The 18,419-nt window shown below is 37.9% G+C and overlaps 1 protein-coding gene across 1 annotated transcript in view; it reads right to left on the reverse strand.

The window, feature by feature from the left end:
- Positions 1-471: 471 nt before the first annotated feature.
- LOC149225560 (zinc finger, C3HC4 type family protein) overlaps positions 472-18,419 on the reverse strand; it is a 69,889-nt gene continuing 51,941 nt past the window's right edge. Inside the window, exon 3 of the mRNA XM_089375115.1 lies at positions 472-844. Coding sequence (XP_089231241.1) covers positions 728-844 — 117 coding nt within the window. The 3' untranslated portion in view covers positions 472-727. The remainder of the gene's footprint in view (positions 845-18,419) is intronic.

Genomic DNA, 18,419 nt, shown 5'->3' on the forward strand with positions numbered 1-18,419 from the left:
ATTTGTCGCAGACAGTATTGGATTTGTATTGGTAGAGTATATCATTGGTTCATTGGACAATTAATCCTTTTCATTACGGAGATAAGTAATTGCTGTTGAATAAGTTGTCCCTACCTGTTATTGAATAATCTGTGTATTTTGCTTGCTGTAGTGTAAAAAGCATAAATATCTATTAAACTTCTGTTGGAAACCCTAGATGGAATAAGAATCCCTAGGAAAAAAATGCTCTAGGACATTACATGAATATTCAGACCATTTCATTGGTCAATAAAGAAAATTAATTTGAAAAAGCAGTGTGATTAGGAAACTGTGCTTCTGCACAGTAATCTGTTAACCTTTCAAATAAGTATTTTGCCCAAAAAGTAGCTGCCAATTCCACTCAAAGCAATATTTTAGATTTTGTTTAAAGCATCACAACGAAAATGATTTGATTTATTCTACCCGAGCATATCTGCTATAGGAAAGCTGCCATAAGGCATAAATCATTGTACTAACAAAGCAATTTAGAATAATAATTGTTTGTCCTTAGATTACAAATTTATCTTGTGGTAATAGCTACAGGAGTGACAAGTTCAAAATATGCCCAAACATGAAGAGTGGGCCAAGTTATTAAGACAACATTCTAAAATATTGGCTTCAATGATGTTTTCATCATACTGATAGCTTTTACATAAATAAAAAACCATTAAATCATATGTTCTAAAATATTCTCAGGAAGGGATTGTCGCTACCATCCTCGAGAGCTGAGAGATGCAATCAAAGCACCCAAACTTTTGTCAATGCCAACATTCCAAGCATGAGCAATCTCTGCACGAGTCCTTTTATTAAATAGTGGCTCCGGAACCTGCATAGCCGGCAGTTTGTGAAATTCAGAACCATTTTTCATTTTCAGCCTCAGCACAAGTAATCAAGCTGTCTCAAAACGAACACAGTTAAACCTTTTGCAAATAACGTTAATGTGAATTTGCTGATCATGGTTAATTTGGCATCCGGCTAGGCTGTGACTATAAATTTGATTTTTGTTATTAATAGTCCGTCTGTTTAAATCCAAAGAACAGATTGTATATAAGTGTCTGTATAGACAAGATATATTGGTAAAGATCATGTTACCAATTCACAAAATCTGTTTACCTGATAAGTTTAGTCTTAGTCGTCGGCTTGAAACTTCAACCCAAAGACAGATAATCAGATGCAGCGTTGTTGGCAGTTGACAGTATTGATTAGTGAATGACAACTGTGCAGCTAAAATGAGAGAGTCCAAAGTCAAAATAACGTTTCAGGAAACATTGACTTGTTCAAACAACTCGTCTCCTTCCATAAAGATTTTTAGGAGTTATTTTCGATGCTGCACCGCATTTCCAGGATTTGGGGATGTAAGAACATGTCTGAGGGTCAGGTAGAGATACCCTACAAGGCTACAAAATTATAATGAACATCTTAGGGTGCATTGGGGTCCCTGACATAGGAAAGCCTACTTCAAATACAAAAAATTTATGTTGATTTGGGGTAGCATCAGATATGCTCTAGCCATGAAAATTGGTGGAGAGGCTAAAGTACATGAGATCTCCAAGACCCAGAAATGGTTTGGGCAAATTCTAACCGGTTTGGGAGATATTAAAATAATTAATATTTTTAATGGAGTTCCTAAGTCTAAGCTTAGGAAAAATAAAATATTAATGGGTATTAATATAAAACTAGGTTAGAAGGTCCCAAAAGTCATGGATTAAGCCAAATCTAATCTTAGCCGTTGATTAGAAATTTAATCTCGGCCGTTGAAGGACTAACGGGAAAAGTATAAGAAGAGGCTTGAGGGTCAGTTGGAGAACACATTGAAGGAGAGGCTTGAGGGTCAGTTGGAGAACACACTGAGGGAGACAAGTCAGTTTGATTTCTGGAGAGGGGTTAGCTGAGAAATTCGAACTAGTGGTCTGGGAAGCAATAGGAGGCAGCGGGTACAGAACAGAGAGTCGGGATCAGCACCAGAAGACCAGCGCAGAGGTTGGAGAGGCAGACGCAGAGCCTCTCAGGCAAACGCAAAGGCAGCAGACTGCGCAGTCACTAGAAGGCATGCGTGGGTGACGCAGAGAGGCCCAATGCTGATGCAGAGAGGCAGGGGCTAACGCAGTAGTTTTGGGAACTGCGTAGAGGCCAGTAAGCCTGACACTGAGGTTGTGAGAAGTGTTGGAGAAATTGTTCTCTGTTGGGTAAGCTAGTTTAGCACCCAGTCGTATTGAAGAATTGTTGAATAATAAAATCCTCCTATGTTGCACCGGTTTTCCCGCATTGGGTTTTTCCGGGGACATTTATCGAAAATATCTGTGTTGATGTGTTGATTCTTGTGCATGTGTTTGTTTCTGTATTATGGTGTGATATCTGCAGCAGAATTTATTTTAATGTTTACTGAAGGGTTTTTCGTAAATAATTTATTGGCAAATGAGTAGGTAAAATAAATCAGTCGTTGCAGTGATAGAATTTTCACAATTTATAATTTAAATAATATGAAAACTTAAACATAAATAATACACAATATTGATCAATAATCATTGAATCAAATCACAAATCAAACACATAAAGGATGATACATTGATACATAACATACATCCACAATAATGACATAGATAATAAATGATACATAAATTATATTCTTATACAAAATAGAATGATACATACCATAATATTATGCTTGTTGTAGACAGAATTCATGCAGTATAGTAGTAAGGTTCGGGGTGTCACAGTTTAGCTCTCGTAATTCAATGTTTAGAGTTCAATTCTAATAGTTTATGCTCCAGCACTCTCACAAGGAAATGCAAATGAAAAATGAACGTGGGTTGGTGTTTATGTGCTTTTCTAAGCTGCAAATAGGGTTTAGGAGGCAGATGAATTTGGATTTTATTATTATTATTTGTAAGTCTAACAATTCTATTGATTCGTTAAAAATGAATTAAATCACATCGTTGTACATCAATCTTCCCCTAATCACGCTACAAAACATTACATTTTTCATTCCTAGACTTAGGCTATAGGATAATCATACATTGGCTTGTCTTTCTTGCCTTTCCTCTTCCAAACATCTATCCAACCTGAGGGATTGTCTGAGACAACTACTTCCTTTCCCTGAGATGTTTCCATTGCCGAGTGCTCGCATATTTATTGTCTCCTTGTCACTATCTGAATGGTCTGATTCATGGGTACGTTTTTTTCCCACTCTTTGCATATGCCAAAATTATGGCCGGATTTTGTGTTGTACTAATTGACAGGTGAGCTTCCTCCCCTGATGGATTATATGGCATATCATGAGTCTGAGTTGGGCTTGCAGGAACAGAGTCTTCTGATTCTAAGAATTACCCGACCCATGAGCCATAGTGGACTTAGAACCATTGGGTCCTTTTGGATCTTGCCATCCATGATTTTTCTTCTTGGCTTCAAGGTGCGAAGAGGTGCCTTGTGAATATGGGCAAACATTTTGTAGGTGTCTGGCCTGCTAGAAAGATCTGTAGTGAAAAGTCATATTTTCATAATCAACTGATTGGGAATAAACCCTATTTCCCCATTTAATGAGGATTTTATCCAACAATCCTTTACTGAGGTCCACTTCAACACAAATGCGAATAAATGTGTGAATTCCTTTCATAATCCTTTCCAAGTCAATTTTGATGAAGTAGCCTAACAAATTTCCCAAATCTTCTAAGGTAGTTGGATGTGTCAAATGGATGGGCAAATTAGGAAACCTCACCCATATTGGAGTTGCCAGATTTGACATAGATAGAGGATTAAAATCTGGAAACCAGGGTTGAAGGGAGAGACTAGATCGGCCCCAAAACTAGGGTCCTGTTGACCACTGGAGTGGCACCTGATGATTACATGAAGACTCCATGCCCAAGGATGATCCAGAGGACACTTGTACCATCAGATATCGTCAGTCAACAGAGTTTTTTAACTCTACTTCTATCTTCTCATCATCTTTCTTGTACCCAGATTCCACACCCTTCTGGGAATTATAATAAGTGATACTAGTAATGATGAGTTTTGAGTTTGTAACAGGCCTAGGATGTTGGGACTCGATCAGCAAACAAGTACACCTTGGAGTGTTTTTTTAATCTGGTTAATTATCCCTTCTTTTTCAGAGGCGGATAATTTTTTAGGTTTTTTCACTCACGTTTTACCCCAAAACCGGGGTGATGGTTTGAAGGTTGAGCCCCTGATACATCTTAGTGCCTAGAATCGATGTATATTACCATACTAGATCACACACAAAAAAAATTGGAATTTGGTTAGATCTAGGTAGTCATTTTTTAATTTTTTAGATTTCTCGCAGGTCAAAATTTGTATTTAAATTGTAATAAGTGTAGTCTAGATAAGTTTTATGGGGTATGAGTAATCAAAATTACACCTTTCACCCTCAAATTTCTACTATAACATACTTTGAGGGGTTAATAATGTGTTTTGGACCCTCAAAACCCACTTTTCTTTAGTTTAGTGGGAAATCTGACAATTAATTAAGCCAGAAATTAAATAAAAGGAGAAAAATAAATATCCACACATGCTAAATGTTGTGGAAATGAGGTGGAAAATTATGGGAAAGTTAAAGTGAAGTCCCAAGGTGATGTGGACTCCTAAAATCAAGGAAAGGACATGTGCTCAAATAAAATCGAATTTCTGGCATTAAATGAAAAAGCTACTTGAAAATTCGAATTTGTAAAGTTAATGCACATTTGGGAGGATTTTGGAGAATATTTGGTGGAGATTTTTGTGGGAAAGTGTCCCCACATGGGTTACCACCCATATACACTTGTCATTCCACCATAAAATTCGAATTTGGCACATAAGGGAAAAAGAAAATGATGTCCACTTCCCAGAATTCGATTTTTACACTTGGCATTGGAGCTCCATTCAACAAATTCAAATTTATCTTTGGGATTGTCACCTCATGCCACTTGTTTAATCATTTCTACATTAGGATTGGCTCCAATGCCATTTGTCATTGTCATTCTTCATTGGGATTTGCTCCCAACTCTCTATATAATAGAGCCATGGGCTCTCACATTGAATAATATTGTTACTAGCTATTGTGCTTGCGGAAGCGCTGCTACTTTGTACACTTTTGGAAATATCAATAAAGACTTTGGGGTTCCATTCATGAGGTGTTCCTCCTTTTCAAGTGTGATGAATTGTTGAGCATTGGTATAATTCATTTTACTCATGTTTTGATCTAATTTGATTCCATATGCTCTTGTAGATTTGTTAATGTAGAGCTATCTTGCATTGACATTTGATTTAGAAGTATGCTCTAGGTATAGAATGTTCTAGTTGGTTTTAAATAAATCTCTAGAGTTTCTTATCATTGTTTATTGCTAAATCTATATGGAACTAATTCTTGATTGAAGTTTTATAAATAGAACATCTTGTTGGGATTACAAAATCAAGCGTGAGGGGAAGTCTTTGGAGAGAACAACCCACTCTTGATACATTCTTAAAGGAGCTCTCATTTGTTCTTTGAACCTTCATAGTCTTATTTTACAAAGTGGTTTTGCAGGGATTTCGGCACATAGCTCGTACACAAGCCGAGAACTTCTAAATTTAAATCTCTTTTAAAAAAACATTGTACTTCATTTCTTTCATTTACTATCTAAGAGCTTGAAGATGGCTAAGCAAAAACGAGAGTTTACTTTCACTCTTTAGCTTAGCCTTTTGTAAATTATAATTGTACATATACATTTTATCTTGCTAATTTTTCCATTAATACTTAACTTATTTTGCAACCATTGTTTGGATTGTTTGCTAACTCTTGTGTGGCAAATTTTGAAGAGCAACTTCCCGCAACATCTAACACGTGTTTGCAGGTCCTTTGGTGAGTGTTGGGGGTTCGATTTCCAAGGATGTCGTGAGCCCTTTTGAGGCTTATTTTGGCTAAGTCGAGTTCACTAGAGGGCTGCCCATTTTCCTCTTTAAGTCGAAGGCATTTGGAGGAAACTCACACCTTGTTTCCCTTGCATAAGTTTTGTGAGATCTTGTCACTACTTTCTCAAGAAAGGAGGTCTAGCGTCCAAGTTTCAAGCAGTTATTGTGAGGACTCTCCTTGAAGTATAGTTGAAAACTTTGAAGGGCCCTCTTCTCATTGTAATATTAATAAAAGATCTAATTTTCTTGTGGGAGCTTGGGATTTCTCCCATGGTATCCTATCTCTCCATTTAAAGGGAGGCTTCTCTTGGGTGGATTGACATTTGCATTGTTTAAGCTTTCATACTTCATTCACTTACATGCATGCTTTAATTGGGAATTAACACAACCTCACTATCACATTTCAATAAGTTAAAGTTTGTTACAATTTCATTTGAGCTTTGCATTTTCTTTCTCATTGTTGCTTGGAGCTACAAGCTTACACTTTACTTTGGGCAATTCATCCTTTACATACAAGCATTTTATATTCTTAACAAACTTTAAATCATTTCCATTTATCTTGGTAAATTGTTTCATGAGCACTTGAATACATGATTCAATTTTATGCTACATTGTTATCTTGAATATTGGAGCAATTTATTGTCATTGTCTATTTGAAACAAAATTTACTTTCAAACAAATTACTTGTATCATTTTAATTCATTGATGAAACAAATGCAACACTTGTAAGCTAATTTTATTCCTCCAATTGAAGTTATATTTGCAACTTATGTTGAACACTATTTCATTTTCAAGCATTGCAAATCAATATCTTTGAAGCATTTGCATGTATCATTATTTTAATTTGGGGAATTAACACAATTTGCATTTCATCTAAGGCATTTTAGTGTAGGAAAGCCCCAAGCCTCATTAAAATTTTACCTCCAACATAAGTTGTTTGAAGTAGACATCTTAGGGATCCTCTACTCCTCTATTGACTCCTCATTGTGAGATCCATATCATTGGGCGAGGGTGAGATCTGAGGATTGAAGGGTTAAATTGTAATCTTGTTGTAGAGCTAATTAATAAAATTAACCAGGAGCACTTTCCATTACATTTACTTTACTTGTCTCTTGATGGTTTGAGTTTTCATATGCAAATCTATTTCAAAAGCAAGTATTGTAATCATTTCAAACAACTATTTTCTTTTCATGTTTCAAGTCTAATTGCATATTGATGTCTTGGTTTAGCACTTCCTTTCTTTTACATTTCCAAGTTAATTACTAATTTTTGGGTTTTGACAAGATATGTTTCACATGTTTTGATTTATAAAGTTGATTATCTCAAAAGCATTTTGTATCTTACATATCTTGTGATAACGATTCTTATTTACATTTCGGGGTTACTTTGTTTTCTCTTTTGAGAGCATTGCATTTTACTTTGAACAAATATATCTTTAAATTGTTGAGCAAATTCCTTATAAGGCACTGGTTTTATGGTTTTTTAATCATATTAGATTGGCATTGCTATTTCAAGTTGCTCACTTCATATTTGTCCATAAATTTTTTAAAGTAATCCATTTTCACTATAACACTCTCCTAGAAACTCACATATTTTAACTTAACTTTTCATTAGGGACCACCCCCCTTGGCTAACCTAGGAGATAGCTTAAACGGAGAGAGTCGGGATTAGTGTGACAGCGCCTTCTCTGAGTTCCCTACCACCAACCACACCTTGTGGGGTTGAAGGCTTTTCTCACTGACTTGTAGGTAGGTGTAGGCGGCAGAGTCAACAGGTCCCTGATCAAAAAACTTCTTCCGACCCTCTAACTTATGAAACATAACATTAAAAAATCCTTTTGAATGGAAATGAACCGCAACATCTAGAGACCAATTCTAGTGAACCCACTCCTTGAGAGTCTATGAAGAAGGCCAAAAACCATTGAAACTGCAAATCAACGCTTTTTGTTCATAATTAGCAGCTATGCAACAGCTTGCAATATTTTTCACCTCAAGAGAAGGGGTTTCAACTAACTACTCCACCACAAATGTAGATCCAAATAGATCTTTAGGGTTTGGTGAAGGAGGCCCTAGTTTTAGAACATCTTTAAACGCTCTTAGTGGGTTTCAGCTAACTCCTCCACCACAAATGTAGATCCAAATAGATCTTTAGGGTTTGGCGAAGGAGGCCCTGGTTTTAGAACATCTTTAAACGATCTTGGTGGGGCTGAGGTGGATGCACCTCCCCCTTTGGCTCCACCTTGAATTCTTGCTACTGTGTAAATCATGGAATCCTTGGTAATGCTATATTCATTGAGGAGCTTTTGATCCTGAAGCTACTATCCTTCATGAATGAGCCAAAAGCATTCATGAGGAATGTGCATCTTCTCCTGTAACCTTTTCACAAGCAAGAAAACAAGATCTGAGTTCGAAACCTACAAACAAAAGGATTCCCCTGAGATTGGTTTCACCAGGATCGGGAAACTCTCCAAATCTGAACTCCAAATCGCTACAAACCCTGCATTTCCAAACCCTTCAACACCAGCCATTCTTGAAACCCAATTTAAGGCATAGATAGATCATAGATAGTTGGGCGATTGGGATCTTCTTCTTCTTCTTCTTATTTTTCCTATTTTGAAGTTATGTTGTAGGATTTTTCAAGGAGAATGTCCAAGAGTCCCCTTTCTTCAAGGAACGTCTCCCTATGAGTTTCCTCGCCCACCACAAAAGGGTACATAGTGAATATCCTCATTTAGGGTGTTGAAAATTTGAAATTGTAGCTATGGTTGGTCTTCATAAAATTATTTATTATCATTGTACTTGAGAAAAACAAAATTATTATTGTTTCAAGCATGTTCTTCATGCTTTTGATTTGGTCAAAAATGTATTTTTGAAAAGGAGAAAATTATTATTCTTATTTATAATTTCAAGTGGCTCCACAAGTGCTAAGTCAGCTAGATGGTCTAGTTGGCTTGACTTGAAACTCTCTCATTCGGATCACATGATGGCTAGTTGGCCTGCCTAGAAAGGCACCCACTTGGATCTCATGATGGATATATAAAGAGCTCCATTCATCCTCCTTGAAAATTAATTCAACCACAAATACATTACTCATTTGTTTTCCTATGCCAAAAGGTATTCAAAGAAGGGTTCAAGTGGTTCGAGATCTGCTCATTATACTTATGATCTGAAAGTCAGTAGTTCGAGATCTGCTCATTCTACTTATGATCTGAAGCCAATAGTTCCAGATCTGCTCATTATACTTATGATCTGAAGCCAATAGTTCGAGATCTGCTCATTATAATTATGATCTGAAGTCAGTGGTTTGAGATCTGCACATTATACTTATGATCTAAAGTCAGTAATTTGAAAACTGCTCATTATACTTGTGATCTGAAGCCAGTGGTTCAAGATCTTCTCATTATACTCGTGATCTAAAGTCTGGTGGAACGAGATCTACTCTTATTCTTGTGATCTGAAATCTGATCTATCTAACTCAGATCTGCCTCCACAGATCCAGATCTTAGCCACTTCAGAAGTTTGTAATTTGAACCTTGTCTTTTGTGGTATGGTGAGAGGATCAGCCTCTCGTTGGTGATCTTGTTGGACATTATGTAGCAGACATTGTGGAGGAGATCTTAGCACTTGTGGAAGCCATCTCGTGGTCAGTATTATCCATGTCTTGATGTATTGTTGAAGGATCTCTCTAAGGAAAGGTTTGATTGGATTTCTCCCCCCTTCTGGGGTTTTTGCCCAGGTCTCTTACCTAAACATTGGTGTCTCTTGTTTTTATGTATAATTTCTTGATGAAAATTGACTAAGCTAAACTAACGGTAAATAATATCACAAGTAATTATCTGTAGATCAGAGATGATATTTCAACATGGTATCAGAGCTATTTCAATGTGAAAATATATTTAATGGTTGAAGGTGTGGTTGATTGGTCATGAAAATACCATAAAATTATCCACAGTAATGGCCAATGGTAAATCTCGCCTCAAACATTATAAATATCTCTCCAACAGTGCATTTGGGATATGGATCTAGGATGAAGATCTCTAATTGATGTATGTGAGAACAACGATCATTCTTTATTGTTTGCATTGTTCTAGCACAGGTTAAAGGCGTTCTCAAAGGATGATTGATCTGAGTTTTATTATGATGTATCTCTTGTTCTGGAACAGATCAGCGTATGGGTGAGTTGTTGTGCACTTGAAAGGCTTGTGTCTTGTCTCTGACACCAGGAATCTTCATAGTTTTATGTTTGTATGGGTGAGAAATTTGATACATAGGAGTTCTGTAAGTCTGCATGGCAGGTTGTGCATGTTTCGATAGTGTGATAACTGGGTTTTGATAAGGCTGGTATGATTACTAACAATGTCTCTTGCAGAGCTTGTCAATTCACACAGAGATTAGATGCTTATTTTCTATTGTTTATCTTGGTCATTAAAAGATTGATCAACCAAATCCTATGCTTGTTGGAGGTTCTTTGTATGTTCTGCATGTTCCTTCTTTTGTGCGCACCATATAGCTGTCTTCGAAGCTGAAGTGATTGAGAAGCTCTGTGCCTTGAAGGTTTTCCCAGGGATCTATCCATAGAGCCCAATGATATCCTTTTGTATGCACACTTATGTTACTGTAGCCTTTTTCAGAGAGTTGAACACCTTGTAGACTGCAGATCTGAATATGCATCGGTCCAGAGTAAGTTTATTTGATCAGCACTAAGACTTCTTTTGTTAATGACTGGTCTATCTGTCTATCACTAGTCTATCTGTGCACCATATAATCACTAGTCTATCTGTGCACCATATATATAATTTTGTGAACGGAGAAGGGAAACACGAATGGATCATTTGCCTGAAAGAGGGCATTAGTGGTGTATTTTCTGAACATAGTTACATAGAGTGTGCGCTAGTATGGTTCTAAAGTTTATGGCACATCTGGTTTACTTAGATCACACAATGTACGCAGAGGTTCGAGCTATTTTATACATTGAATGATCCAAAGAAAGTCTAAAGGTTGTGTTTTCTGTGGTGTATAAGTTTTATTTGTTCTCGCTTGGATCGATTACACATAGAACAAATTCTGAGCTAGATTTCCAGTTTCATGGATGTGTGGTGATGTTAGTCAATTGTGCATGGATATATGCATAGATTGAAGGTCCTTGATCTAAGTCCTTTACTGAATGAGCATTCTGATCATTTATTTTCTGAGTTTGCATTTAGAAGGTGTACTAATCTATGGGCCAGCATTTGTCGATAGACAGAGGTTCCTTGCAGAGATATGCAGAGACTTTGTTTGTTTGTAGGAGCATACACATCTAAATGAGTGCACTAAGTCTATATGTTAGACCATCAATACACAGATCAGCAAGACCAAAGAAGTTTACAGAGACTTGAAACAATCTCCTTGTATGCTGAAGTGACAAAGCGACATCTTTGAAGATGTTCATTGTTTGTTGATCAATCTACATGATCTGCCTTTGTATTCTTGGTGACACTACATGCTTGTTTGTTGTTGTTATAAAAGGGTCCGCAATGATAAAAGGCTGTCTTTCAAAAGTTATGGTGCACAGAGATTAGGGCTTTGGACAGAAGTTTGTTTTGATTATAATTACTTGCTTATGAATTCAATGACCTTGTGATCATAAAGTCCTAAGCGGGTACTTGATAAGTCTTCATCTAGCAGAAACTAATGACTGATCTAATAATGAGTTTCTTGTTGACTTGTTGAATACACAGAGCAGTGCCTTTACATACATTGCTTGGTTCATATTTGAATGGGATATGTGTGATACCACTATTTGTCTTGCAGAAGAAGATAGATGCAGAATCTATGACAGAGATCAGCACTGTATGCAGAGATCACTTGCTTCTGAGTTTAGAGTTGTCCATAATCTGGATCACACAGCGAATGATTGTATGGGTTTACATTGACCCATTTTTGAGTACGCAGTGCAGAGGTCTTGATAGGTCAGAGGTTCATGAATTCGATATGCATGATCTTGCATGTCCTCTGAAGTTGTATGCAGGGATTGATAAAAAAATTACTTGTCCTTTGTATGGTGGCCTGTTGACAGAGTTTTGATATGTGTAGAGACTGAGCATAGCTTCATTGCCAGATCTTCATTGACAGAGCGTAGGGGACAGTTGTGCCTGTTACTTGTTGAGTTACTATGATGTATGTTCCTTGTTGTAGTGAGGTTGAGATCAGTATGTTGCCCTGATTTTGATGATTCTAGCATTTTGAATATTGTTATGTCTTGTATGGTGAAAGGTCAATGCTACCATTAGGGTTTTGTAGATATATTGTCTTGATGAGGGTTTTGACATTGGCTGAGTGAGAGTGTTTTCATAGATCAGTGATGGATTCATGTTTAAATTGTGAGATTGGTTTTGAACAGTGAATATGGCTTAGCATTTGAGCTAGGGTTTAATGCTCGATTGAGTATATGTTGCAGAAAGGATTTGGCATTGTTGAGAATTGTTTTGTTGTTGATTGTCAAGGATGTCTTGATCAATATGTTTGGCATTTCGCATTTGATGAGCTAGAAGTTTTGAAAAACGATGTTGATCCGAATCTACTATATGCTGATGTTGTGTCTGATAAGAGCTAAGGTCCTCTATGCCTAGTGTAAGAGGGAGCTAATCTTGGTCTTCACCCAAGATTGAAAATATGCAGCTTGGTGAAATCCTTCTTGAAAACTGGCAGGATGGACTGTGTCCATGGACATCTCCATATTTGAGAATTTGAAGAAGCTTGAAGACTTTGTTGCCGACTTGATAAATCATAGTGATTAACTAAATTATTTGATGCATGAATCTGTTGACTTTATTTGGACCAGATGCTAGAGGCACTTCCGAGTACTATGAGAGCCTGAGTAACATGAATGTTTTTGTTGCATAGCTAACTTATGAAACAATTGGGCTTCGGAAGTTGTTTTGCTGGTTTCTATGATCTGGTATACATGTCTGCTAATGAGCAGGTTGTTGATTATTGTCTAAAATGTGTTGCAGGAAATCAGATTGCAAGGATTCTCCGATTCTGACTATGGAAAGAGTACAACCAATGAATGTTTCTGTCTTGACTCCGCAATGGTTTACAGTCTTATGTCGCACTCAGTTTTGCGAAAGCTGAATTCATGACAGCCTGTGTTGTGACTCAAGAAGCAATTTAGCTTCGGAAATTGCTTACCGGTTTATTTGACGAGATGCTGGAAGCTACAGTAATATTCTGTGATAATCAAAGTTGTATGAATTTGTCAGAGAATCCAGTTTTCTATGGCAAGTCAAAACATATTGGCATCAGGTATCACTATATTCGTGACATGGTGCAGAAGGGAGCAGTGAAGCTCTAGTACATCTCCACTAATGAGCAAGCAGCTAATATTCTGACGAAGTCTCCCCAAAGGAAAGTGTGTACTTCAAAGACAAGCTGAGACTTGTGGAGCATGTCTCTCTCACTGAGAGGGAGCAGTGATCTTCCTAGATCATGTTATTCTTCCCGTGTCACACTGACCTATATAGGGTTGTAGTCCCTGTGTCAATGTGATCTGTATAGGAAGAATGGTTTGATGGATTAAACAGCATTTTGGACAGACATTCTCCCTGTGTCTTATCCTATGACCTGTATAGGGATATTATCCTTGTGTCTTGTACTTTGACCTGAATAGGGAGAATGGTCCTGTGAGCATCTTCCTGTATCTTGTACTTTGACCTGTATAGGGCTATAGCCCCTGTGTCTTGTACTTTGACCTGTCTAAGGCTATAGTCCCTGTGTCTAGTACATTGACCTGTATAGGAAGATGGACATTTTCTGTGCCTTGTACTTTGACCTGTATAGAGCTGAAGTCCGTGTCAAGTACAGTGACCTGTATAGGAAAATGGGTTTAGAGGCCACCTGAATGGATAGGAGCCTCCCAACATCTAGCTCGGATCTCATTTCAGAGAGAGCTTGTTGTTATCATGCATGGATATGGCAGTACTCTAGTTCTGAAGTACTAGTTGATTGATTTATGTCTCTTTGGTAGACTATGTATGGATATGATGGTACCATACTGATTGATGTCTCTTGGGGAGACCATCCATGGATAGTACCATGCTGATTTGGTGGTGATGAGCTTGTTGAAATGTGTAACTAGGTTCGGTCTTCATAAATATGAAATATACTCTTGATTTTTGTATATTTTAAAAAGAAAGAAAAATTATTATTGTTATTTTTGTAGCATGGGTTTCATGCTCAAGGTCATTTTATTTAGAGGTCAAGCACCCATTGAGTGCTTCTAGGGTTTGTCCTAGTGTTAAGAAGTCAATAGAGTCATTATCATATGAAGAAGACCCGCACATTGTAACATGTCAAAAGAATTATTTTTGTATTTAAAAGTGTCAAAATACCCTCCAAGACCAAGTTGGCCTGGCAACTAAGAAGTCGGCCTCATTAGGGCATGTCGTCCTCCTTGGAAGCCTATATATAGGAGGGAACTCAACCTCCTATGGACACTCACTCACTTCTCATCATCCAAGCGAAGGAGAAGCAAAAGAAAGGCAAGTGAAGAAGGATAGAAGGACGAAGGACGAAGTTCTTGGGTTATTTCTCTCTCTCTCTCTCTCTCTCTCTCTCTCTCTCTCTCTCACGCGTGTGAAAGGAAGGCTAGGGTTTTGCAACTACAAGGTCGAAGTTGTGAAGTTGCAGAAAGAAGGTCGAAGAAAGGACTCTTAGGTCACCTACAAGCCCTAGAAGGAGAAAGCAACCCAAGCGAAGGTCAAAGGAAGTCTTGGAAGTGCTAAAATTGCTCACACATGTGGAAGTTGTTGGAAATACTGAGAGGAGGGGTGAATCAGTATTCTTTTTCAATTGTTATTTTTGTTAGTTAAATCATTTATAATTAGAACACAAAATGAACAACAGGAATAAATGATTTTATTAATATAATCTTTACAATAAATCAAGTACAATGTATATAAGGCTCCAACCAGTTTCCAAGCACCAACTTGGACTTTTTGTGAGGCTCCAACCTCCAAGGCACCAACCCTGTCTTGTCAAGGCACCAACCTTGGATTTAGGAGCACCAACTCCAAGGACACCAATCCTTCCAATTATGAGGCACCAACCCCAAGGGCTCCAACCCTCTGCTATATATTGTCTAGATATGTTTGATAGTTATTCTCTGCTCCCAACATCTTCTTCACTGAATTCTGTCTATCTACACCTTCACTGCTACATCAATGACAGCTTGTCTTCATATGAAGGAGTCTTCACAACTCTTCATATTGCCCTAACAGAGTTTGCAAAGTTACCTCATGATGATTTCAAATAGGCATCATGATCTCCAATAATGTTTCCAAGATTTGTTGAAGCTTTCCAACAAGATATCTGCGCTAAGCCTCAATGTATGCACAAAAGCAATTCTCTGTTTTCAAGCCTCTGTTCTTTACTGTTGTGGTAACTGTTTCAAGCGTGACTGCTTCTCACTGTTCTTGCTATCGCGATCTCTTACTTCCCAAAACCAGACTCACAAATGCTTCAATGTTGGTGCTGGCTACTGCTCCCTTCAAACAATGTTAGATGAAACTTTATTTTTCCCTTTCACAGAATTGTTCTTCAGGTTGCGTTATGTACTTGATTAATTCATCACAGGTCTGAGCCTTTCAAAGATTAACCCAATCAACAGAATTGCTTCATCCTTCGGCTTCCTCCTGTCCTGCTGGACCTTCGGCTTCCTTTTGTCCTGCTGGACCTTCAGCTTCCTTCTGTCCTGCTGGACCTTCAGCTTCCTTCTGTCCTGCTGGACCTTCGGCTTCCTTCTGTCCTGCTGGACCTTCGGCTTCCTTCTGTCCTGCTGGACCTACGGCTTACTTTTGTCCTTCTGCTTACATCTCTCTCACTCGATCTTCAGCTTCTTTTGTACCTTCATCGTTTGCCAGACCTTTGGCTTCTCGACCTTTCGACTTCTTCTTTCGTTCACTTGACCTTCCGGCTTCCTTTGTTCCTTCAAGTTCACGAGTTGTGAACTGTTACCTCTTCTCTGTGATAGATGCCCGAGATACGTTACCCATATGGAGGTCCCACATGCCATGTCATCACCTTTAATCGCAATCGCAACTTCGGAGGTCTTCTCATAACATAGTCGATCCCCTACGGCCGACAGAGTGGATGCGATATGATCTTAAGCAGTTGTTAATAAACCCGTCGAGTCCACAACCTTATCACAATCGACGGTTTGCGGGACTTCGACTGGCACATGGATTAAAAACGGCCTTAACCCCTGCAATTGACCGTGATCTAAGGGTTGACTATGAGATCGACGTCTAAGATTGAGTGCGGGACGTCAGCGACGATCAAGGAAGTCCGTACTTTCCTACCCTCGCTCTTCTGATAGTTGTTGCTCTTGTGACTTCTCTTCACTCTTCCGCTCTTCCGATAGTTTTCTTCTTTACTCCTCTGTTATCATTGTTGCTCTTTGTTCTTTCGATAACACTTACCCTTGGGCATATGCGATAACCTACTTCTCTTGCTCCGATGACTTGTTTCTTTGATGGCTTTCGATAAACTCTTCATCTTACTCTTTGGCTTCTTGCTCCTGTTGCTTTACTGGATCTACTGCGTCATTTGATGTTCATTTGTTGTTCAATTGTTGCCCAATTGTTGATCAATTGACCTCCTGCGTCATTTGTTGTTCAATTGCTATTCAATTGCTGTTCAATTGACCTCCTGTGTCATTTGTTGTTCAATTGACCTCCTACTGTTCAATCCACTTGGGTCCTCCATCTCATCATATCATCATATATCAAAATTTCATCACCATGAGCATTATGATCAATGTGCATCAATGGGCAATCATGTATCAAAGAATTTGCCATCACAAACACTGTTATATTGACATCAATGACAACCTAGATTAACAGACACAGTGACTGTTGCAGGGGCCGAAAATTTCAAACCTGTAGTGGAGGCCGAAATTCTGTAGTTGGAGGTCGAAGTTGTGCAGTTGGAAGAGATATGACTGGGTTTGACTTGGATTGAAGAAGCTAGCACGTCATCAAGAAGGTTTGGCTTGGTCTTGGAAGGGTATTGGTCTTGGTCTATAGGTCTTGGAATTCGTCATTTGAAGAATCTATAAGAAGAGAAGAGATTTGTGGGTTTTCCTCTCAAGTGGAGAGGTTTTGGCCCTGGCTTGCAACCTATATCCTGTGTTCTTGTGTATTGTTGATCTTCTTGTTTTGGTAGTTGTTTGATGATAAGAACAACATAATAATAAGAGAAGAAGCTAATAATCAAGAAAAAGTAAAAATACATCACAAGCAGTTATCAAGTTTAAGAGAAATCATCCTAATTGTAGCCCTTTATATTTCTCAACATGGTATCAGAGCTAAGGTTGCTTAAGGGCATGATGAAGATCACTACATCTTTGAAGAAGTCATTGAAGCAGTTTTCTATGGTGGCAAGTCATCTCAAGCAAGGCATCAAAGCATTTTGGAATCTCCTATTATCTATCAAGAATCGTATGACCAAGACTTCTACAAAGGACAAAGGGTTATTCTCAGCACTTACAGGTATGTTTGAAGATGAAAATATATGGGTAATTGACAGTGGAGCATCCAGACATATGACAGGTGAGCACAAACAACTAAAGACCTTATCAAGAGGAAAATATTCCTACTCTGTTAAAGAGCTATCTTGTAAGAGGAATTGGATCAACCTCACTAGAGCTGGAGAATGGAGGAAACATTCATCTCAACAACATTTTATTCATACCAGGTTTGCAAAATAATTTACTTTCCATTTTACGTCTAGAAGATAAGGGAGATAAAGTCACTTTCATAGATGGAAAGTTTGTGGTATGGGATAAAGACTCTAGCATCAACAATGCAAAATTCATTGGGATTCATGAAGGAAGACTCTACAGGTTGTTGACACCTCTCTCTCAAGCATTGGTTCACATTGAAGTAAGTCCATGTGAACTTTAGCATAGAAGGTTTGGACACCTTCACTACAAAATCTTACCAACTCTAAATTCAATGGTGAATGGCATCCCTGAACTTAAGGAGGATCATGAAGGAGTGTGCAAGGGATGTGCATTAGGTAAAAATGTTAAGAAACCATTTGGAAGCAGTGCTTCAAGATCAAAAGAAATCTTGGATCTCATTCACTCTAATGTTTGTGGTCTTATGTCTACAAAGTCTCTTGGAGATCATCTATATTATGTAACTTTCATTGATGACCACTCAAGGAAAACTTGGATCTATTTGTTGAAGTCCAAGGATGAAGTATTCAAAAAATTTCAAGAATTCAAAGTAAGTAGAAAACCTTACAGAAAAGAGGATAAAGGTACTAAGATCTGATAATGGAGGAAAATACACTTCAAAAGAGATCATAGCTTTCTATAAGAAGGCTAGAATTAAGAGGAAGTTGATAGTTCCATATAATCCATAGCATAATGGAGTAGTAGAACGAAAGAATTGCTCGATTGAGGAAAGTGTTAGAGCCATGTTACATGATCAAGACTTGCCTAAATTTTTGTGGGGTAAAGAAGCAAAAACATTT

This window comes from Pinus tabuliformis, chromosome J (assembly GCF_031772625.1).
Source record: "Pinus tabuliformis cultivar Carrire ecotype Pingquan chromosome J, CPIR1, whole genome shotgun sequence".
NCBI classification, from domain to species: Eukaryota; Viridiplantae; Streptophyta; class Pinopsida; order Pinales; family Pinaceae; genus Pinus; species Pinus tabuliformis.